The 23,868-nt window shown below is 42.2% G+C and overlaps 1 protein-coding gene across 1 annotated transcript; it reads left to right on the top strand.

The window, feature by feature from the left end:
- The first annotated feature begins 2,009 nt into the window (after positions 1–2,009).
- On the top strand, positions 2,010–22,082 carry LRP11 (LDL receptor related protein 11). The gene is made up of 7 exons (XM_064649099.1): positions 2,010–2,565; positions 7,724–7,891; positions 11,042–11,179; positions 13,235–13,360; positions 14,088–14,300; positions 20,148–20,249; positions 20,492–22,082. The coding sequence occupies exons 1-7, from the start codon at positions 2,043–2,045 to the stop codon at positions 20,644–20,646; spliced, it is 1,425 nt and encodes a 474-aa protein (XP_064505169.1). The 5' UTR covers positions 2,010–2,042; the 3' UTR covers positions 20,647–22,082.
- The last annotated feature ends 1,786 nt before the right edge of the window (positions 22,083–23,868 follow it).

Genomic DNA, 23,868 nt, shown 5'->3' with positions numbered 1-23,868 from the left:
CCAACCACAGTTTTCTCATTATAAAGCAATAGAAAGTGAACATTTCTCTCAGTGTTTTCTGCAAGAACCTGCTGCTTCAGTGTCACCACCACTGACAATCAGGGACCCCTCTTCTGGTAGAATTGGATACAACAAGGGTTGTGGGATGAGTGACCCCCTGTGCCCTGTAAAGGGGCCCCCACTAAGGAACACTGGCTGTGTGCTGATCCAGAACTGAGAGCTTCTGCTCAAACAAAGTAGTTTCAAATCTTTGGTGACTCTGAGAAGTCATGACCCGGTGCATTTTTTCCCTCTGCCAACTTCAGCCTTCACAATGGTGGAGTGAGCTTTAATTTCATTTACATTTTAGAAGCAAAATAGTATCAGAGGGTATGACAGCAGAGCAGCAGCAAACCAGTGTCACTTCTAGCAAATCAGTACCTTACAGTCAGCATCTCCATATGAATAAATTGATCACCTCTTGAAAATTTCCCTAAAAAATTAAATTATGTCATTTTAGCCTGATTTTCAAAGCAAACAAGGATTATACCATTTTATTGTCTAGCTGGTTCATTTTCCCATAACCTTTAAATGTATTGATAATTTTCAACTAAAATTGGTCAGAAATTGAAAGTCTCAAAAATATAATTTCTAGAAATTTAGAAAACCCACAGAGCACACAGCCAGGAAAAAATCAGTCTTCAAAAGCTGTACTGCTGACAGGCCAACCTGCTTCAATGACTACAGCCTCGTGATTTGGGAGAGGTGGAGGAGAAATCATAACCCAAACTATAAGCTGCATGTGAATTTTTTGGGCAACACCCAAGGGTCCACAATGGCAGAATAATAAAGTGTATTTGCTTTGGAGGCAATTCTGAATTATGCTGGGAACATGGCCTGAAATAAGACTTTTCCAGTAATTCAACAAATGTAAGAGTCTGTGTCTAAAGGTGCTTGCAAGAATGAACCCAATATGGAAAGACAGAGCTACCTCTCTGCCCCTTATGACATCCCTTTGTACGCAGCACAAGGCCCATCACCAGCTCTATACATTTACTGTCAAGCTTATATTTCTCAGTGCTAGTAGACAGGTCTCAGTGTGCCATTCCAGTGCTTTGAGGCTTCATATATCTGATGAAAAATAACAAAGCGGCTGTTTTGGAGGATTGCTGATTTTGAGGGATAACACACTTATTAATTTGTGTCGCAGGATCAGCCTTAATTTCATGATAAAGCAGAAGTTGTGACAGACATAAAACTGATTCATTTAATTAGAAGCATTTCTCTGAAAGTCATTTAGCAAACATTTCAAAAACATTTCAGACGGGGAGCTCTTCACCAATGTCTTGGGTGGTTAAGATCCCATGTGGGATTTTTTGCTAAAACTGAAGAAGTCACATCTTTATGTGTTACATTTTTGACTACTGGGTTTTTTTTCCCCCCCCCTTAATTTGTGAGCAGAAATGCTACACCTGGGATAGAGCCCTCCACACGATTTCTGGTTGGTTTGTTTGTTTATTTCCTTCCTCAGGGTCACAGAATCACCAGCACTTTCAGTGATCACCAGCCCCGATTATTTGCAGGTGTCACCTCCCCTTGTGGAGTCACAGAGTCATAGAAGGCTAAAGGCTGGAAGGGACCTTAAAGATCACCTAGTCCCAACCCTGCTGCCATGGGCAGGGGTACCTTCAACTAGACCAGGCTGTTCAAGGCCTTATCCAGCCTGGTCTTGAACAGTACCAGGGACGAGGCACCCACAACTTCTTTGGGCAGCCTGTTCCAGCATCTAACCACCCTCACAGTAAAATATTTCCTCCGTATATCCAACCTAAATCTCCCTTCTCCGCGTTCGAACCCACCACTCCTTGTCCTATGGCTCCAGCCCCTGACGGAGAGTCCCCCTCGGGGGCGGGGCCGGGGCGGGGCCCGCCGGAGCTGTTCGGGCGGCGGGTGCTGAGCGCGGCCGCGCCGCCTGGTGCAGCCGGGCGGGGCCGGCGCCTCCCGCGCCCGCTCGCTCGGGGGAGCCGGCGGGGGGAGCCGCGCCGCCGCCGCCGCCTGGGGCCATGGCGGCGCTGGTGCTGGTGCTGCTGGCGGCGCTGGGCGGCCGGGCCGTGCTGCCGGGCGGGCGCTGCGCGGCGCCGCTGGCCGACCTGCGCTCGCAGATCTCGGGCGTGGAGACGCTGCTGGAGGAGTTCCGCCGGCAGCTGCAGCAGGAGGAGCCGGGGCCGCCGGCGACGGCGAGCGGCGGCGGGGGCGGCGGGGAGCGGTGCGGCGGCAGCGGCAGCTTCTCCGCCAGGCCCGACTCCATCATCCGCACCAAGGACTCCATCGCGGCCGGCGCCACCTTCTTGCGGGCGCCGGGCGCCGTGTCGGGCTGGCGGCAGTGCCTGGACGCCTGCTGCGCCGAGCCGCGCTGCACGCTGGCCGTGGTGCAGGGGCCCGCCCGCCCTCGGGGCACGGCGGCCGAGCCGGGCTGCTACCTCTTCAACTGCACGCACCGCGGCCGCCCCGTGTGCCGCTTCGCCCCGCACCGCGGGTACAGCTCCTACAGCCGCCGGACGGCCGGCAGCGCCCCGCCGCCGCCGGGTAAGCGACCTGCGCGGGCGGGAGCGGCGGCCCCGCGGCGGGAGGGACATGGCGGCCCTCGGCACGGGGGTGGCGGGGCCGGCGGGGGGAGCGGGCGCCGTCCGTGCGGCTGCCCCGGGGCCGGGAAGGCGCTCCGGGGCCGAGAGGCGTCGCCGGCGGGAGGAGGGAGCGAGGAGCGCCTTTCGGCGGGACTCCCCGAGCCGGGAGAGGCGGCCCGGCCGCGCCCGAGGTGACCTTATCCATGTGTATAAGTATCTAAAGGAGGTATGCCAAGAGCATGGAGTCAGGCTTTTCTAGGTGGTGCCGAGCAATAGGACAAGAGTCAACGGGCAGAAACGGGTGCACAGAAAGTTCCGCCTGAATATGAGGAAGAACAACTTTGCTGGGCAGGTGACCGTGCACTGGAACAGGTTGCCCAGAGAGTCTTGTCCAGTCTCCCTCACTGGAGATACTCAAGAACGATCTGGACACAATCTTGTGCCATGTGATGCTGCTTGAGCAGGGAGGTTAGACCAGGTGACCCACTGTGGTCCCTTCCAACCTTACCCATTCTGGGAGGGTGTTCGGGCTTTGGGGGTATTCGGGCTTGGAGAAACCCACCCCTCATCCGTCTGTCTCTGCAGAACCCTTGGGGTCCACTGTGCCAGCTGGCCTGTGGCTGGGAGCCAGCCAGTGGGGTGAGCTTGTTCACGAGCCATACACCTCTGGGGGACCAGAGAGGTCCCAGCTCCCTGGGAACTGCAGGTGCTGGGCACCTTGGAAAGCATGACTGGGATGCTGATCCCAGCTATGCCAGAACCTTGTGCAGTAGCCTGAGGGCAAGCAAACGCCTTTCTTCTTGGGGGTGCTGTCCAAATGTTATTGCCTAAGCTGGTTTCTCATTCACTTAATTCATGATTTTTCCTGCTTAAGAACTTGAGAGCTAGACTGAAGAAGACAAGGATACCTCACCAGTAGTTCAGAGGCAGCATGGACATTCTCCATAAGCACCTCTGGAACCTGGGCCACATCCAAAGCAGCGGTTTGTTCAACCCTGAAGCATATTTAAAAACAACATATTCCAGACCAAGCAGCTGTAGATGAAAACAAGTCTGGATTTCTAGATTTGGAGTCTGTTTCCTAGCACCTGATCCAAAGAATTTACTTTCCCTCCCCCACCTCCTGTTGTTAAACAGTTACATCTTAAATAATTTTGACTTAATTTCATTACCTCTGTTGACAATACCTTCCTAAATATCATTTGCATCTTCTTCAGCAATAGATTTCAACTGAAGTAAATTAGTCACTGCATGCAACAGGAAGACCTGATATTGGTGTGGATGAAAACTGTGCCCAGATGTGCCTTCTGCTCCTGCTCCCTTGGCAGGGGTCCATCCAATCCTGCCTATTTCTTGAGAATGTCAGTGGGAATCCCCTGGAAATATGAGAGCAGGGGCTGAATTTGTAGAGGCCTTATGATGCCTAAATATTTTTTGCAAAGTGTGTGAGCAGGATAATTAGAGAACTATAGCAAGAATCTTATGTCACCAGAGATGAAGCAAGCTTAAGGTACCAGAAAAACCCAAGGTATGATTTTGACATTTTCAACGGGGAAAGTATTAGTTACACAGCATTATTTATGTAGCAACTTCAGGGTAATTGTGTTTCATAAGCCCATATGCACTTGCAAGATAGAAGGGTTAAGACTAGATTTTACATTGAAGTCTTGAATTAGGCTTCATTTTGAACTGCTTTAATTCTTTTATAACCTGGAGCTAATACTATTGTACAACTAATACTCTACCTATTAGAAATCTTGAATTTCTTGAGTTCCTTGAGTTCTTGAATTCTGGAATTCTTAAATGCTTTGCCTTTTTGTCAGATTTGTGTCTATCGGCACTGGGCTTGCAAGGCAGTTTCAATTCCCAATCTGCAAATTGCTCTGCGTTCTTTTGGGTTTATTTAAAAGTCTGCCTTGTGGGTGATGGTGGTATCAGAAACAGGGGATTATGATTTCTTAATGCAATTACACTGGAGCTGAAGCAAAGCCACAAAGGAGAATGAACTTTTATTCAAATGTCTGTCAGCTGTGACATGGACCAGAAGAGATAAAATTAAGATTGAATTATTTTGCTCTGATGTTCTTTACCACTGAATTAAATTACATTGAAAAAATAATTTGGACAACAGGACAACAAAGGCACATCTCTTTTCCCTTCTGTCACCCCATGACTGAATTTAGAAAATTTAAGAAAGAACTTCTCATTTCAAGATTTTCTTCTATGAGGAGATCATGTTTTAGCTGTTCCTTTTTTTTTTTTCAGAGTATTTGGTGTTTAGTCTTCTGTTGTTTTCTTTCTGAGAATACCAAAACAACATTTTTCCATAGATGTGGTGCCCTCATAATTCCAATATATTTTTGAGCATTAGGATACAGTGTGGGGTTTCATTTATGTTAAGGATCCTCATTAAACCAAACCCAATTGCTATTTAATTCTGTGAGCAATTAATGGCAGATACATATTTCTCAGATCAAGTGTGTCTATGCAATTCCAGGACAGTTTAGAGAGACTTACATTTCAGTGTAAGTCCAAGTTCTTCACTATACATCCAGTTTGTGCTGGTTTGGCTGTGGATTTATGTTGCACTCCCAGGCAGTTTGTGCTGTGCTAACAGTGAACCCCTGTATGCCTATACGGAAATGAGAGGTAATTGTTTTCACCTTTGCTAGGCAAATTCTTAAATTTTTGATGTAGAAATAAAGAGGACTTGAGTGTCTCACTGGAAATGTCTGACTTTGCTTCTGTGCCGCTCATTAGTGATGAGCAATGAAAAGATTCAGCATTAAGGTAAACTAATATCAAACACATTCAGGAGTTGTCAGCGAAATAAACTTTTGTAACAAAGTCTTCATTCAGAAGGCAGCTTAATTATTGGCAGGATAAGTTTGTATAAAGGATGGAGGAAGCAGAATAAGTTAAACCTATCGTGTTACCCCCTCAAAATAAAAAGCATTATAAAGTTGCACCCCTTTTTCTAGAAAGTAGCCAGGTCCATCATCTCAGAGTGTTGACCTGAGATACCAGTTCTGTACTGCTTATTTACATTCAACCTAATTGCATGTTAAAAACAGAAGTTTAGAGATGCTTTCTGAGTTTTATTTTTCTGCTAACCTGTGGCTGATAGTCCTTTACTCCCATGAGTGGTGGTTTTAAGTGGCTCCTGAGTATCCCTCCTTGGTTTTTTATGCTGATTTCTTAGAAGTATTTATTCCCCAGATCTGAAGGTGTTTCACTAACTAAGGATTATGTATTCCATTACTTAAAACTTTGCTGTGGAAAAAGAGTCTTCAGCTCAATAGAATATCTCCTCCCATGCCATATGTCTCTATCAGGCCAATTTTTCCTTTACTAGAACAAACTTGAGCGGTTTTGCTGTTCATTTACCTTTCTGAAGATAATCTGGTGCCTTACAAGCAGAAGGTGGTGCTTCCATCCTTTGGGACCAGAGTGGTCCCTCACTCATCTTTAGCAAAGAGCTGGCATGAATTTCTGTGACCTGCCTCAACATGCAGTGGTCCTTCCATTGCAACTCATGCTGTTGGAGTATAAAGTTAGTCCAGGAAGACAGTATCCTTATTGCTTAGGGCCCAGGGGAAGTGGGGTTTGTCTCTGCCCCTGCAGGACGTTGATCTAGTCATTTAAACAGGCATGTGACAAGAAACCCCTTTCCAAGGTAGAAGCGGAAGAATGGGCTCTGCTGTTTCAGACCCAGGTTGGTCTCTTTTTGACAGTTATTGGTAAAGTTAATAATTGTGGGAAGATGTTACATAACATATATACCAAATAAAAGTTGCCCTGGCACTATAATGGTGGTGGTTATTAACAATTAGGGGTTTTTTTGCACCTAGATGTTGCTTTTAAAACAAAGTTGGTTTTGAGAACTGAGTGTGTACAAATTAGGCAAACCTTCCCGTGCCAGCTGGATGAGTGAGAACTGGTTCCTTACTTTCTATTATCAGACTCTGTTTTCAGTTATTTGTATGTTTTCCTAACTTATGACATTTGCCTTGTATTTTTCTATGTCTTACCTACTGCTGACAAAAATAAGAAATAAGAAGTTTGCTGTTCAGTCAGAGATAAACAGTTGTCCAACTGCTCTGATGAGCTCCGTGCCTTCGAGCAAGTTGAAGAGCATATCCAAGCAAGATCCCCTACAATGACAGGGAAATGCCTTTCCTCGTGCAGCTAACACAGAGTGAAGTTACAACCTTATGTTCAGTAGATGCTTTTCTGAGCATAATATCAATATCCTTTACAGGGGTTGAAGAGCAGAAAACGCCCTGGCACTCCAGAGTGCCAGAAAGAATTAAACTTGAGTGGGGAACTGCAGAAAAATACAATCTTGTGGCTAAAGTTGTCAAATACTGACTTGTTGATCTAGATTTTATCCCTCTGTCTTCTCTGCACTGTCTGCAGGTTGCAGAACAAATGGCTTTACTTCTCACAGGCTCTGTCTCTTAACAGATCATGGCTTTTGTTAGTCTAACCTGAAAAACTTGTGGTTTGATTGGCAAAAATACTTAGTACTCACAATTTTAATCAATAACGATTGTACTTTGAATGTAGCAAAATGCTACAAATCCTAAATAGTCTGAAAATCAACCTTTGAATGTCTTAAATGAGGCACTTAAAATTGGTGGTTGTTTCTGATTCTGCTTCACCAGGGTGCCACCTTATGCTAAATTAAGTCTTTCACTCCTGTAATGATGTATTATAAAGAGACTAAAAGCCTATTGAATTATGCAGAGTGCTATAAAAAGTGTGCTGTAACTGTTTATGTAATTCATATTTAAACCCATTTTCATTAGTTCAGATTAAAAAACTACACTGATGCTAAAAATCTTGTTTGTTGTATTACTGAAACACACAGGTGCCTGAGAGGTTTTCTATGCCATGTGTTTCTAATGTAGCAGTTAATTCCCGAAGACATCATTGAATATAGAACAATTGACTAAAATTGAAGTAGATATTACTTTGGTGCACTAATGAACATGTCCATCTTTCAGAAAGTTACACAGCAGTGAAACAATACCTTAACCAAGAAAAAAAATGTGTTGTATATAAATAATAAATCAGCTTCCCCTGATAGTGACTGGTCTTCTCCTTTTTTATTGAAGAAGAAGAATATGATGAGCCTCCACAGTGCAAGGCAGGACAAGATATTGTGCTACAGTCACCTGTTGATTGGGTGCTTTTGGATGGCCGAGAAAGTTCAGATGACCATGGAATTGTGCAGTATGAGTGGACACTGCTGCAGGGTGACTCATCGGTTGAAATGCAGGTACCTGTGCAATCTCACAACATGGACAGTTAATTCCAGATTGTTGTGTTTATACATTTTTAAATGTAGAGCTAAAAATATTAAATGTATTCAAATGGATCTGTCTACCAGGCACCAAAATTAGGATGTCTGTACAATTTGAACATTTATTTCACAGAAATGTAGAGCAGCCCAGGTTGGAAGAGACCTCAAAAGATCATCTGGGCCAACCTTTTGTGGGACAAGGAGCCTAGATGAAATTATCTGTCGAATCACATCTTGAAGACCTCCAGTGAAGGAGGACTCCCTGGGGAGTTTGTTCCAGTGATTATTTCTAGTGGTTTATACAGTTAATCTCTATCCTGGATGGCATGAGACAGCTAGCAGCAAACAAATAGATGCTAATGCTTTACTGCATTTCAGCTCTGCTTACTTTAGCCATTGTTTGTGCTCACTTGCACTTGGTTTTCAGCTTCTGTGATCCAGGTTAGAGACCCATCAGTAATTCAGTTACTAAAAAGTATTACCTTATTAGGTATTTTCACCAACAGCCTTCTGTCAGTGCTTCTGGAGAAACTGCAAAGAAATGTGTGATATAGACCTTTTGAGATATTTCATCCACCGCTTTGGTTTCAGCTTAAAATTAGCCATCGAGAGAGGGATCTTTCATCTTAGCCTTCTTTGTGAATGCTCTAGGATCAGCAGAAAAGAAAGGAAAAATGTCTCAAACCCAAAGAATCTACTCATAGTCTGTTCACAGCCCACAGTATCCAGGGCACACTGGGAAATCCATCTTGAGCGGGAAGGATATGTAAAGGTGAGAGAGCGTGGACCAAAATGAAGCTTTAAGAATAGTTGCTAGATATCATCTAGATGAAATGAACATTTTATTAGCAAGACTTGTTAATATAACCCCTTGCAGTATTATTTTCTTTCAAGAACAATTAAACACTCGGTGATGTAGTAATATATCTAGAGTAAGAAAAAAATGAAAATTAAAAAAAAAGATTTAAAATTTATATGTTTCACTATTACTCAGAGTCACTCTGAAAATACAGACAAGCCTTATATCCATTCAAACTTGTGAAAATCACATTAGTCTTGGTGGTTTCTTTGCATCTGTTAACGGAAAATGAACTTGACACACATTCATGCTTAAATAAATACTTTTTCATTGTGTTCAAATAAGCAGGGATTTCTCCTACAGATATGTACCCTGATGATTAGTCATGATAATTTAATTTTTAGAGTTGAATTAATAATTGTGATTTTTTTCATACATTCTTCAGTTGATGTCTTTTGTGCTTTAGTTACTGCCCTGAAGTTACTGAATTTCATGTCATTTATTCTTTGAGAATAATGCATGAATCCATAGCTACAAGGGAGAATGGGAATGTGTTTAAATAAGATAAAAGGCAGCTGTTGCATTGCTCTTATGGACTAAAGAATAAATAGAAGACAAAGGAGGTGAAAGGACTGCTATAGAGAGATCTTATCATATTGTAGAAGGAAGCCAGCGTAATTATTTTTTTTCTATTGTGACTGATTATTGCTTTTTAGATAATTTGCTTCTCAGATTGGGTCCCACACTCTGTAGCTGTGCAGCTCCTCAACACTTAGGGACAATAATGGGTTGGGTTTTTTTTAAATGCTGATTATCTGGAAATTTACTATCTATTTTAAGCCAAAGTTTCTAAGAAAGCAAGTTCAGGCAAGCATTCTTCGGGGCAGGATGAAGATAAAAAGGAAAGCACAGAGGTCACTGGGAACAGTGGTGGCATATTTGGAAGTCAGTGGCATTTCTCTAGCTCTGCACTGAGAAGAAACTTGGACTCCAGGGCTCATGAGTTTTAAATACCATGTTTGCTCTCCCAGTAGTCACAGTGAACAGCAGCACATATTTTTTAGAGCATATTAATTTCTGTAATCCACTAAAGAATAAAATTCTAATGGGTCATACACTCCATCAGGATGTAATCAACAGAATGATCAGATAACCAAGTGCATTCATGCAAATAGAAAAGGAAAGAAATTTCAGTTAGCAAATTCTGTTACTCAGAGAGAAAAATGCATTTATCAATACATTCTGCTATAAAGGTAGGTCTAGGATGCTATGATCATATTAATCAAAAACTCCTGTTTTCTTTCATGAAAAGCAACTTTAAATAAGCAAAGCTCTTTATTGAATCTTTGGTTTAATATTAAAGATAATCACAGAGGATTTTAATATGCCTTTCAATTACTTATAAAAATAGCCCCGTGTGCTTCATTTCTAAAAATGCACTACATGTCCAGTAAACCTGATGTGCTTTTTTGTAGTTACTGAAGTATGTGTTAGTGAATTCTGAGACAGATGAAATTATTTGTGACTGGTAATGGTTATGAGGTTAAAAAAAGTTCAACATTTACAAATACCACACTCATTTTATTTAGAAGTACTTCTAAATTACTGTTGTACTAATAATGCTATTTTGGTACCTGCTTTAAATTACCATAGAATAAGTTATTTTATTAATTTCTTAATGATCTAATACACTTTTAAGTTTTTTTATCCCATGACTTTCTGAAACCAAATGATTAGATCACTCACTATAGATGAACTTATATCTGGTTCAGAGCAAGCCATGGAAATTCAGCACAGGACGTGGAAAAATTCAGTCCAGCAATTTGCAAAAGTTGTGACTGTATCAAATGTCATACTGGTCAGAGGTGGGCAGTCTTGTTGATAAAGCCATGCTACCACTCACTTTATCATAAATCAATATGTAGCAAAAGTCACTTCTGTGGATCCATGTATATTGTCTACAGACTAACTCAATAGAGAGCAAAAGGCTAATGTTTTACTGCTTACCCTCTAAACTTACATTTCTAATTACTGAAAAACTGAGTTAAATGTATGTGTCCATTTATTTTCCAGTGCTAAGATCCACAGCTCCAGGTAACTGAGTGTACCATGAAAAACAGTACCTAAATATTGTGTTTATTTTTACAAATGGGTGCAAAAAAAAAAAAAAAGAGATCAAATGTTACATGTTGACATACATGCTTGACTGGGCTGACTAGACCTAAGAGAATTATTTAATCTGCATGAAACGAGCTCCCTTTTCCTAGAAGTTTATGGATGGATTGGTTATGCCAATATGGGTTTTTTCACTCTCTGTCTTCAATCAGGTACCACAACCAGGAACACTGAAACTGTCTCATGTTCAGGAAGGCGGGTATATTTTCCAGCTAACTGTGACAGACACTGCAGGTCAGCGGAGCTCTGACAACGTCTCTGTGACCGTTCTGCCCATGGTTCATTCCGCAGGAGGTGAGAAAACGAGTTGTTGTTGCCTGAGTGACACCCAGGGTATGGTATTCAGAGCAGAGCAAGGGTCTTGATAGAGGTGAAAATCTTATTCTCCATTTCTAGTGTTTTATTTTGTCTTTATCCACTACATAATGGCATCTCTTTCAGCTTTGAATCACTCTTTCACAGTGAAGAAACAAACAAGCAGCAATTGTGTGTTACAGCAATAATGCTTCCAAGCATTGAATGTTTGTCCTTCTACTGCTTATAAGCATGCAGGGTTGTAAAAATGAAATACTGCCATAGGTATCAGGCACATTGTAACATTGGGATGGTGTAGACAACATGACAAGGCTTGTGCTATCAGTTAAACTTAGCTGTTGTGCTATCAGCTAAAATCAGTTAATCTGTGTGAGGCAGACTAATAATAATAGTGACCTGCATCTATAGTCTAAAAAATGACTTCTTGTTTTCTTGCATTTAAGATTTTCTGTCTAGTGGTTGTTATTAAAGCCTATGCTACTGGGGAAACTGAAACTGGAACTGACCCTTCATTTTTAAACTCTGAGCTCCAGAAACATGTAAAAAGCATAAAGGGTAGAAAATAAGTTAGATTTCAGTGGCTGTCAGTCCTGGTCTCTTTAATGTAATAACTTCTAATTACGTTATAATTAACAAGTTGCTAGTACAGATCTGATGCTCTGGCACAAAGTAAAAGTTAAATAGTGTTATCACCCTGTTCAGCTGAACCAGTGAAAACCTTGCTCTGCACCAGTGCAATATCCCTATGCGAGAAGGTAGTCCCTGTGGTAATAAACTGGTATTGCAAAAAAACCTGCTTAATAATGCCTGTGTTCCAGTAATGGGTTATAGAGTTGTGTTCATAAATGTTTAATTCAGCTAAAGCAGCCAGAGAGGTTTACTGGTTTGTTTATTTGCTGCTGTGGGTATCAGGGGTATCTTTTGTATGGAGCACATAGAGGATGCGCTGTCTTTTTTATTTTTCTAATTCTCTATCTGTGTTAGCAATTCAAGTGTTACTACTATAGCTAAACTAGTGCCTTAATGCATGCAAGATCCATGCTATTATTAGCACTGAAGTTTAGGAGATGCATTTTCAGATTTTAGGAGTTTTAAACAGGCATCCATGTTCCTGCCATGCTTCCATTAGCATTGCACAGCTTTCTGGTGCATAGCAGGATAACAACCAAAGGCTGTGACATCCTTATGCAAATCAATTTGCTGTTACAACATTAATCAAACACTGAATTTGATAGTGCTTTACAAAGTGATGAACTACACTGCTGTTAGAAAGACAAAAGCATACATGTAAACACTTGAAAATTACAGGATCAGAATGGGTTTCAGGAAAGCTTTGAGTATGCAAATTGAAATGTGCAGGGACACTCTCCATTTTCGGGGGAATCTAAATATTAGAGCAGGCAGCAGTCAGTCCTTTCTGGTGAAAGTCATTTGAGAGACCTTCTGGTCTGTGCTGTATTGAAGTCGTTGGATTACTGATGTAAATAAATGACGAGCATTTTTTATGTATTTTAATTAGGTTGCAGAAAACATGCTATAGAAGATCCCATATAGTCCGTATGTGTGCATGTAAAACAACATATTGTCTGAAATACATAATGGGTATGTAGTAGGAATTACATGCTGGAGCAATGCCATTACAGCCATAGAGATTTCATTTATTTATTTTCAGGACTGTTCTGGGTCTTTTAAGCCTAAAAAGATCTCCTTTTAGCTTAGGCCAGCAGAATTTAAAGCACTGTAAAGGTGCTGCACAAGGTATAAGGTGCAACAGCCTCCAGGTTGAGTATTCCTGCAGTAAAGAGATTTCCAGAATAGTGATGAAGGTGCCAGAAATAGCTATTACCTATATTAGCTTCTATGTCAATATGACATCATATAGCTGAGTCTGACCTTTCTTCAACTTTCTGCCTTGTTCATGGGCCTTCTTGACATAGCATGGTTTTGCTTTTTCCTCAGTGCTGCAGATTTTAGTCATTGACCCAGTACTTACTACCTGGATTTCTTGGTAATTTGGGAATTGTTTCTCAACAGCCTGTGTTGGGGTTTGCTCTCGCTACCAGTTTATCTGTGATGATGGCTGCTGCATTGACATCACTTTTGCTTGTGATGGTGTGAGACAGTGCCCTGATGGATCAGATGAAACTTTCTGCCAGAATCGTAAGTGTGCCAGGCCGTGGTGTAGATTGTGGAAGTAATCACAGCCCAAATGACCAAAAGAGAATGATGTCACTTCTGTGGCCTCTCTCTCCCTATGAGTAAGCTCCCTAAGTTGCTCCCAACATAGAGCCTTTCATTGGAATTAGCATATGGGAAGATGTAATGTCCACATACAGCAGGTGCTCAGAAATTTTCTTCAAAGCATGTTAAATGACTGATTTTGTGTTGAATATTTCAAAGATAGTTTTTTCACTTGCATGATGATTCTGGAAAGAAGAACTGTGTTTCAGAGTGTCTCAGAGATACTATTAAAAGTGCTGATACATACCTTACAAGAATCTGAAACACTCACTCTGAGCAGGCAGGGGAACCAGCTGATTCACCATCCCTCTGTTTGCTTTCATTAGTCATCCCTCAGTATGTGCCCACGCTCAACTAAGTGAACGAAAATCTTCAGAGGGTGAATTGGCACAATGGCTAACCACTCTGGCATTGATATTTTAGTTGCTGGACTTCACTGTAGAGTTCATGAGTGTACTTCTGCTTAACAGTTGGCAGCAAGCAACTGCTAACCTTTTATGTATCTGGAACTCACATATCATCATATATGTGAACCTGAGGACGTTTTTTAGCCTGCCTCAAGGCCCATATTGAAGGGTCTTCCTTAAGAACACTCCCATTCCCTTTAATTATGTACAAAAATTATGATTTTTGTTTCTGTTAACAGTCAACCCAGGTCGAAAGACAGTGACACATGCAGCTCTTGGCACTACCCAGCAAAGGACTGTAGGACTGACTGAAAACACAGATGAAAATTTCTCTGCAGAAAACACCCTGAAAGCCACTGTCAGAAATCAGCCAGTTCTCTCAGTGGATGCAGACATGTCTAACCAATCGCTTTCTCAGGGACCAAAGAAACAAATCAGTGGATTTGTGCCAGGTAAGAGTTGAAATGAATCAGTTTCAGTAAATCATTCTCTTTAAAGAAAGAAAATGTCTTGCACCTTAAGTTTATTTTTATTGTTTTTTGGTGCCTAAGAGGAAAAAAATTGAAAATGCAAAAGATACAAAAGAAACCTGTAATAATGAAGTTTTATGTAGCTTTCGATTTATTATTGTCAAGTCTACTTTTTAGCAGGTGCAAAAAGAAAGTTAAAATGTAGGGATGCCAGGAAAATAATACAGTCTAAGGAACAAAACATGCAGTGAGCTAAATACAAATTCCGCCCCAGGTTCAGCTCTGTAGGCTGATGTATTAAGGCTCTTTAAATCTGTAGGAGAGTACTTCAGAAGAACATAATAAAGTACTGTTCAACTTGGGTGAAAGTAATTGCTTTCCTCCTTGTGTTAATTATGACTTCTTTCTTTTTTTCCCCTCTGAACTAATATCTTTAGTATTATGGGCATTTTTTTTTTCTGAACTGTGTCTCCAGGGCAGGAGAAGTCTTTCATCACTATAGAAAAGGCTCAGTCTTTGGTAACAAACAACCTCAGGTGAACATGTACAGGTGCCCAGTATTGTTCTCCATAGTAGCTGCAGGCCTGCAGTGAGTCACCGTGTGGTGATGTTACAGGCAGAGTCCCCAGCCCTGGCCTTTGTATGAGACCTCCCACTTTTATTTCTTCATGTTTAGACTGATTCATGGACCCCAAGACACAGCTATTTATAACCAGCTTTATTTTCCAGTTACAACAGAGCAGTGCTCCAGGCCCTCTGCTGCCGACTCTTGTTAAGGGCACTGCCCTGGCTGGCACTTGAGTGTTTCTTCAGGTGCTTGTACTTCATCTGTGGAGACTGCAAAGGGAGTAAAAACAATGTTCTTCAAGAATTAGACTGCCTTAGTGAATGCCTAGAGACTGATAGCAAAATCCTCAGTTTTCCCCTTTTTTGGCAGCGTAGATGACCTCGGTGCTCCTCACTGGAATGTCTTAAATCCTGAAGTCTGATCCAAAACCTTCTTGCTCACATAGTCTTGAGTGACACCTAATATGGGGCCACCCAAACTAAACATCAAATTTCCAAGGAACAATGCAGCCTCCAGTGGAAATTCAGCTGCTAAGTAGGTCTCAAAAATCATCTGGATTGTGAATCCAGACGTAAAACCAGAACTGAGGTCACCAACTTCAGCAACCTATAATCAGGGGTTGTAATTGGAAGTACATCTAGAAGTGTGGCACTTTTACATAGTCATTTTCTGTGTTTACCTGTTGCACAGTGACTTACTTGCACTGGTTTTGCTCTCAAGGTAGCCTTTTGCACAGCAGTAGACATGCAAAGAAAGAAATTCTTATAAAACTAAAAAAGTGTGATGGGGCTTCAGTAATAAGTGTACTACCAGTAGCTGTTGTAATTGTTTTAATTTTAAAAAGGCAAGATTTCAAACTGACCATGTCTAGTTTTAATCCTCTTGGGTTTAATACTGCTTTCTGGACAAAACTCAGTCAAAATTTAATTTTAAATGCTTAAGAATTTCCTTCATAATAGAAGGTTCAAGTCTTTACTGACCTAGGAACCCAATACTTTTAACCAAAAAAGCATCAAACAGCTCAGTGAGGTTTAAAATCGCCTGTGGATCAGTTCCAAATGGGGTTCATGTGGTGGGACGTGAAGAGGTGCCACGTACCTGGATCTGAAGGGCAATGCCAAAAAATGCTCTGCCAAAACCTGCTCTGAGCTGCTGTCTTCTCCTGCAGACACTTACACTTCATAGGAGTCACATTCTGTACATTAATGATTTACAGAGGTCCAGAGAGGTTCAAGTCCTGCCCCACTGGCGAGCATCACAGTCTTTATAAAGTTGAGGAGACAGGCATCTAACCTGTTCCTAAAAATTCACCCAGATCCATTAATTAGACTTCTCTCCATCACTGCCATCTCAAGAAAGTTACAGACCTAACCTAATAATTATGTGATACAAAAATGAGAGACACAGAACTGCTGAAGCAGTTCCATGAAGCTCATCTGGAGGTGTTCAGAGGGGCAATAATTGCTAGATGCATTTTTGAGGAGAGGGAAGCAGCACTGAAAGAAACCATACCAGCAGCCTCAAAAGTTCAGCAATTCCACTGGCAGAAATCCTGTTCTGGGATTGACTGTCTCCTGAGACAGTGCTAGAGCCGCTAGTGGTGCCAAGGTGGAACCTCTGCCTCTGAGTCACACTGAAAAGGTCTTTGTTGGCCCAAGGCTTCTTGGCCTGGAGTTGATTTTGCAAACATCCAGGCTTCCTATTACACATAAATTTTAAAAGATTTACTTATTTTAATGTCAATATGTTGAAAAGCTGTCTACTTAACTTACATATTAAAGGGATATGGCTTTACAGTGGCAGCACAGGTTCCAGCATTTTGCTTGTGGCTGCTCCATTCAGGGCTACATTTGTCTTATTTCTTAGTTGACTATTTCAGATTGTCATGGAAATACAATCCAGGAAGAAAAATGTGATGCTCTTGAATCCAGTGAATGCAAGGCAGAGTAAAAGAAGGTGTTACCTACTGGAGACAGCATGTGGCACATTCTAGCTGGCTGCTAGACTTGATGCTTGATACAGGAGCTTTCAGCTGACTTCTAACGAACAGAAGTTTTCCCCAAGAAGTTGCAGGACTGGGGACTTGCTTTGTTTTCTTTTTTACATTTGTTTTTAATACAGTGGTGGTTACAGTACCAATAAGGGCATGTCCCTTCTGCTACTTACCTCTCCATAAACAGATTTCATCTCTCATATTCCAATAAAGATGTCCAATAAAGGGACCTCCTTGTTGAGTACTAGCATATTTATCCTTTCTCCATTTTAAAAGGAGCTGGGCTACGCTGTAATATTTTGGACTGTGGGATAGTTCCTGCTAGCAAGAATATAAGCTTTCTGCCTATGAGGGTCATACAAGGGAAAATTTGTCCCAGAATCCATTTTCTCTTAATAGTTTCTCTGTTCCAAATGTCCCTTAACCTGCTGTCTTTACTCCAGTGGCCCTCATGTTTGTCTCTGACTTGACACAAACTTTTTAAGGATTTACACTGAAGTGTGAAAATATGAAAATATGAAAATATGCAAGTCCAAGTTAAGTACTATTTAAAATTTCTACCTGGCCTAGCAGAGGATTTATTCACAATAAGGAGAAAAAGACCACAACCAAGCAACCAAAACAAAAGCCAAAAATCAGTCATTGTTGACAATGGCTGAATCTCATTCTGCATCCTGCCTTTCCAGTGGGATTCCTCTACACCTAGGTGACTCCAGGGGAACAGTTAGTCCAACACTAAGAGATAACTTCCTCGGACACTCAGGGCACAGAGTCTTCTGCAACAGACTCATGGTTTAATTTTTGCCCAAGCTGGAAGGCCAAACATTTTCTTCCAAAGTTGGGAGCAGAGGCAGGAAGAGGCATTTTATGTCAATAAAGGAATCTCAAAGGCCAGCACAGCATTTCTTCTCCAAAGAGCCCAAGTGTCCTTCTCCAGGAAAGTTCTTAAACCCAGCTGCATATTCTGGCACTGCTGCAGGTGCAGATGAATACAGCAAACATACATTTGCAGCAAAGCTCACTGGAGTGAGCAGTGGGTTGACTTCTAAGCGGCAACAGCCAGTAGCAAACGTGGTCATGCAGACGGGTTGAATTCATGAGCAGCCTGAAGATTTGTGCTCCCCAGCATAGCCAACTCAAGTGTATAAATCACCATAACAGCTTTGCATTCCCCTGGCACAAGGTCCCTGCCTCTTCCAGGCCGCCCATGCCAGCTGTTGTGCAGTGCTGTTCAGGGCTGGGATTACAACATTTGGCTGAGTGCCCAAGCCTTAGTCATGTTTTTACTGTGGAGGCATCAACAGCGGGTGCTCTAACCTAGATCTCTAATTCAGGGTAACTGGAAAGGGCTGTAAATTGCAATTTACTATTAACAGACTAGAAAATCAAGAGAAAGTGAAAACAAAATGAAACCCAGGTAACATGATTATGTCAGGCTTCTAAACTTATTTGGGGAAATTGCTCTCTGTTTTCTAGTGATAATAGATAAGGTGTTAAGCAGCACTGACTGATAGTCTCTCCAGTCATGTAAAAGCAGCCACAAGTCTTAACAAAATCCTACAGGCTTTATTGAAGGGATTCTGTTCTTCTACCATTCCAAAATTTTCCCACCAAACTTCTCTCCATATTTGCCAAATGTCTTTACAAGCAGTTGGCTTAAATATTCCATTTACTCAAATGGCAGGAAACAAATTTACAAAACGGGCATTAGATCTAGCCTTGCCGTTCAGACTGGAGCAGCTCTTAAGAAAAGCCAATATCTTTTGGGTATTTCCAAAATAAAGACAAATATTTGTTTAATTCCATTCAGGAAAAACAGAAGCAGAAAACAGCTGCTGGTTTTAGTCTAAGTTACATTCAGGTGATCTTGCACAGATCTGATACCATACAGGTACTTTAAAGCCAGTACAATTTACACTTAGGATTCCCTTAAGTCCACTTTACCTGCCAGAACAACATAAAGAGCCCAATGAGGTGGAGGCCACAGCTCATTCCTAAGGCATCTGCTGCAGGTGAACTTAGTGTTTATGTACACCTATCCATAATGGCAAGGCAGTAAAACCAGAGCCTGGGAGGTGGTGTTCTGCCTTAGAGTGGGGACATCAGCACTGACCTCATGACAGTATTGATAAAACAATTTAAGCTTTAATTAACAGTTGTGAGTATTCGCTGCTACCACTGACAGGGACACATTCTGCAGCTCTTCAGAGCTGATGGTGGTGGGTGGGAGTTACACAGAGTGCACGTTCCAAGCTAATTGACTTAAACACTTCCTTAACACCCACCACTCTATGTAATGCCAATTACAACATTTCACATTCATGTTCTACAGATCTTGTAGCATAGTGTGTTTCTGTTGGCTCTGTCACAGTTCTGAAGGCTGCCAGCAAATGTATCGCAGTGCAGTCAAAGTGTCCTTCAATATTTATGTTATCAGTAAACCCCAAATATAGTCAATACTTTAAAAACGTAGGCATATCACTGATTTTTGTGAGGGTGTTGGTGGATTAAGCTGTCACTCTTGCATAGTGCCCCCACAGCTATCGGAGTAGGACTTGAGTGGGAGGGCAGGAGGAGGGAGTCCCAGTTGAGTTACTCTGCTTTTTTAAAGTAGAACTGCCGCCCTATGCGTTCCCAAGAACACTCCTTGGCAGCAAAGTGTGTGTTGTCTCTTCTTGAGTAGGTACGATGCTCTGTAATATCTTACGTACCACACAAGCTGCAGTGACTCCAAATCATCCTCTTTGAAATGTTCTCCCCATGTATTTTCATGTCTTCCAAGTACCTAAGTTCTGCATCTGTATGTGTCAGGCAACAGGCAAAGTTAAGGTGATTTGTGCAGCCAACCTATGTGTTTTCTGCTTTGCAAGTTCCAAGGATAGAGATCAATATAACGTGAAATGGCCTCATTTTCAACTACAGATGTAAAGAGCTTAAGCAAAGTTTTAGCTCAGACTAGTCTATACGTCGTTTTGGAAGTTTGTAAAACAGAATTGATATCCTTCTTTTTTTAGTGGAAAATGACCCCACTTGGGTTTGGTTGAGATGCACTGGGGTTTGGGATGCAAAACTGAATTCACATTTTAGCTTTAGCTTCACATTATTTCAAAAATTCAAGTTATACAGTTGAAGTCAGAAGTTCTTAACCTACTGTTCTTTTGTTTGATTTTTTTCCCGTAAGTTTAGTACTTTACATTATTTAATTCTAGTGTCCTGGGGATAAGACTTTCTAAGTCACTGAACAGCCATATTCATTTACTTTGTGCAGATAACAGTTCCTCAGGGAAAAGAACAGATGATACAAATGGGAATGGCATAATGGTGCCAAAGAGAGATCAGTTTGGAGGTAGTCATCCAGTCCCAGAAACAGGTAAGGCCAACCATATGAATTCATTTTGAATTACATTAGTTTTTCAGTCAGCTGGTACAATACACATACAATGGTCAAAGATTGAATAATGTACTCCATATTCTGTTTTCGTAGCATGAGTTGCTCGAAATATTAGCATCTAAGTGATAAACTAGCTGTATTTTTAAAGAAAAATGTCAGGTTTTCTCTACCAGCATCTCACTGTATTAAATAAAATGTAATTTCTCTTAACCTCGTTGTAGGTGCTGTGTTACCCTTAGCCTTAGGCTTGGCCATCACTGCTTTGCTGCTTCTTATGGTTGCTTGCAGACTGCGCTTAGTGAAACAGAAGCTTAAAAAAGCTCGACCCATTACATCTGAAGAGTCCGATTACCTCATCAATGGGATGTATCTCTAAAAATTGGATTTTGGTCAGTTGTTTTCTCCCCTTTCTCCTGTGTCCATGAACCTCTGCCTCTGTAACAGGACCAAAATCCTTAGTTAATTTTCAAGTGTAGAAGCAGTTTACAAGATGAGGAACATATTCTTCCCCTTCAGTGATAATATAAAAAAGTGAGTAGATGCCCACGCTCAGAAAATAAGAAGCGTTCAGGCTCCAGAGAGTAGATGCAGTTGTGCAGAAGACACTGCAACGTGGGGAGACTCCATGCTGGATGCAGGGTGCTCTTGCCCTCCCCACAGCAGCTGGGGTCTCAGCCAAGGCCGAGTGTGCCCCAGGGCCAGGGCACTGGAGCAGCCAAGGCCCAGCAGCCCTGGCACAGGGGGAAGCCTGTGCCAGCATGCTCTTCTCAGTGCTGCCACTGCTGCGCTCTGCTCTGGAGACTGGGATGCTCCAACCAAGGCACTACTTCACTGTCCAGCAGAAACCCATTTGTGTACTTTCCCCCTAATGCACTGGAAGTGTTTTCATTAAAGAATTTGCCTTGCTTTGTTAATTAAAAGCAATCACTATCTAGGCGCCAGCTTTTGTAAAGAAAATTGGGATTTAAAGAACAAAGCATCTTTCTTCCATTCATAGTTTAAACTTCTGTGCCGCTAGCAGAGAGAGCCATGCTTACTAAATGCTGAAATGAAAAAATACAAGTCCTCAGCAGGTGAGCTTGGACCTCCCAGTGCTCAACAGCAGTCATGTACTGTTGCCCAAAGAAGCTGTGGATACCCCATCCCTGGCAGTATTCAAGGCCAGGCTGAATGGAGCCCTGAGCAACCTGATCTAGTGAATGGCATCCCTGACTGTGGCAGGAGGGCTGGAGCTGGATGATCTTTAAGGTCCTTTCCAACCAAAACCACTAATTCTGTGTATGAGCCCAGAGCTGTCTCTCTCCCCAGAGCTCAGGGCTTGTTCAGCCTTTTCTACCCCTAGCCTGCCACCCTTCCACAGCGTGAGAAAGCAGCACACAGCAGTTTTTATCCAAGATGCCAGAGTGTAGGATTCCTGCTGGTTATCCCATAGCTCCCTGCAAAGCTTGAAAGCTTTGGTGATCTGCCCTCAACCCAGAAAAATTCTCATAGAATTAGAGCAAGTAATTGATATGTGTGAGTGAACTTCAGATGTGTTAACAGTAAAATGTGTACAGTACATGTTATATAATACATATATATACACAAGAATCGTGCTGTCTGTCTTGTTTGACTGTCCAAGGATGTCACATTCCTCATGGGTCCCAATAAAACCAGAGTCAAATGAGGCATGCATCTTTTTGTATGTCGTCTTTTGTACTTCAGTAGCTTCAAGTCAGCACAAATATTGCCATGGTATAAAAATAGTTCTTCAAGTTGTTTGTTCTTGATTACTTTATGTAAAATAGCTCCAATAAACCTATTTTATTCTTATATTTCTTGCATTATCTCTGTTTTCAGCTTCCAGTTAAATTTTGTGCTACTACACCACATCATGAGAGCACACAGAAGTACATTTCTCCTTTCTGTGAAGCAGCCTTATAAGAAGCTGGAATGTGTGTGGTGGGGGGAGTTGTTGAGATACTTGCTTCAGGAAGACTGAGAATGACAGGGCATCTACCTGCAATGACCTGTCTTTCCAACAGTGCTTGAGCTGAGCAGGACAGCAGTCCCAGAGCTGACTGTGCCAATCACTCAGGGAATCTGGTTTCTGGTGCTCCTTGCTCAGAGCCCTCATGCCACATTAGGCAAAGTCTGGTTGTCTGTACTTCAGCGTTACAGTGGGTCCAGGAGACCTCTGCTGATGCTGCCCATTTCCAATTGGGGAGCATGGCCTCTCTTCCATTCTAGCCTACAGCAGATGTGGCAATTAGCACGAGGCCCAAAAGACCACATTTTAAATACAGCCTTCTAGGGAAGACACACTGTCCATCTGGTTAAGGTATTATTTCCCATCACTGAAATTTGTTTGGAGGTTTAATTAAATATCTAATTCTCCTTCACCATCTTACCACAGCAGCAAGAAAAGCAGTCTTTTCTCACTGTGCCCACTGTGCTCCTATTACTGAAATCCATTACACCAGCACACAGCCAGCAGCAGGACAAAAGGTTTGGTTTTGTTCTTCCAGGCAGGACAACAGTGAGATCCCATACAAAGCACAAGCCAGCTAGTACAGCCATGGCGCGAGAAAGCTGCTCAGCTTTCCAGTCACTTCACACAACAGCAGGCTTTGTTGCTGTGCTGCTGCAAGTGGAATAAACCTTCATGGATTCTGCGTATGACAGGCAAGAATGAACACCTCCAAGCAGAGAGCAGCAGACAGCAAGCACGGTACAGGAGTTATAATAACGTGTTATAGTTGCCACAGTATTCCCAGGGACTGTTCTTTCCAGGAGGGGAGATGGTGACAGTTGCTGTTGTGCAGACCACCAGCCTGAGGCCTATTACTTCCCGGGTAATAGCAAACTACACAGTTGGACTGAAATAAACAAAAAAGTTTGCATTTTACCAGAAAGCCTGGGCATCATCAGCTGGATGGAGAGCAAGACGAAGTTAGCAAAATAACAGATTGCCTTGGCAGCTTCTGCAATAACACTCACATTGGTCTCAATACCATGTGCTATCATTTAATAACTTTCATGCCATTTGATTTTAAATAAGTGATACTGAACTACTGAGCCGGAGCACACCTGGACACTAGCAGAAAATACTGTGGCAAGACACCCTTGTTGACACGCTTGGGGTGCTTTTCCCCTTCTCTCCAGGCAGTTCCCAGTCATTGCCTCCTTCTGACACCACTTCTGTAGCCCCTTCCCAGATGCTCCCAAGGTTGGAGCTCTCTTTCTAATGACAAGGCAGCACTCAGAGCAGGAGGTGCTTGTAGCCCATCTTCACAGCTGCACTGCTAATACTGCTTTCATGGCTTCTCGTGCTACAGAGTTATACAGTGTTTATACTGCAGTAGAAGTGCAACGTTCTGTGCGAAAACTGTCACTATTTGAGGTCTGTCAGATCTGTTTTTCCTGTCCCAAATACTGAAATGTGTTTATCCACATATCTGGGAGTATGCTCAATCCACCTAGTCTTACCAGCATGCTTAGACAGGTAAGTAGAGAATACTGACTGCTCAGATCACATACCCCTGTGGATATTGCTTCTCTGTGTACTAGGAGAGGTCATTATAATTTGTTTTATCAGTGTATTTTAATGTTGATCAAG

This window comes from Pseudopipra pipra, chromosome 3 (assembly GCF_036250125.1).
Source record: "Pseudopipra pipra isolate bDixPip1 chromosome 3, bDixPip1.hap1, whole genome shotgun sequence".
Lineage (NCBI taxonomy): Eukaryota > Metazoa > Chordata > Aves > Passeriformes > Pipridae > Pseudopipra > Pseudopipra pipra.
Note: the sequence above shows the minus strand (reverse complement) of the source record. Positions and strands in the feature narration are given on the sequence as shown.

What these genes read in the sequence shown, in the direction of transcription:
- LRP11 (XM_064649099.1), top strand. Translation starts at nt 2,043, where the DNA reads ATGGCGGCGCTGGTGCTGGTGCTGCTGGCGGCGCTGGGCGGCCGGGCC. An exon ending in TGAAACTTTCTGCCAGAATC is followed by an intron (nt 13,361 to 14,087) that starts GTAAGTGTGCCA and finishes TTCTGTTAACAG; the next exon opens with TCAACCCAGGTCGAAAGACA. An exon ending in AATCAGTGGATTTGTGCCAG is followed by an intron (nt 14,301 to 20,147) that starts GTAAGAGTTGAA and finishes TACTTTGTGCAG; the next exon opens with ATAACAGTTCCTCAGGGAAA.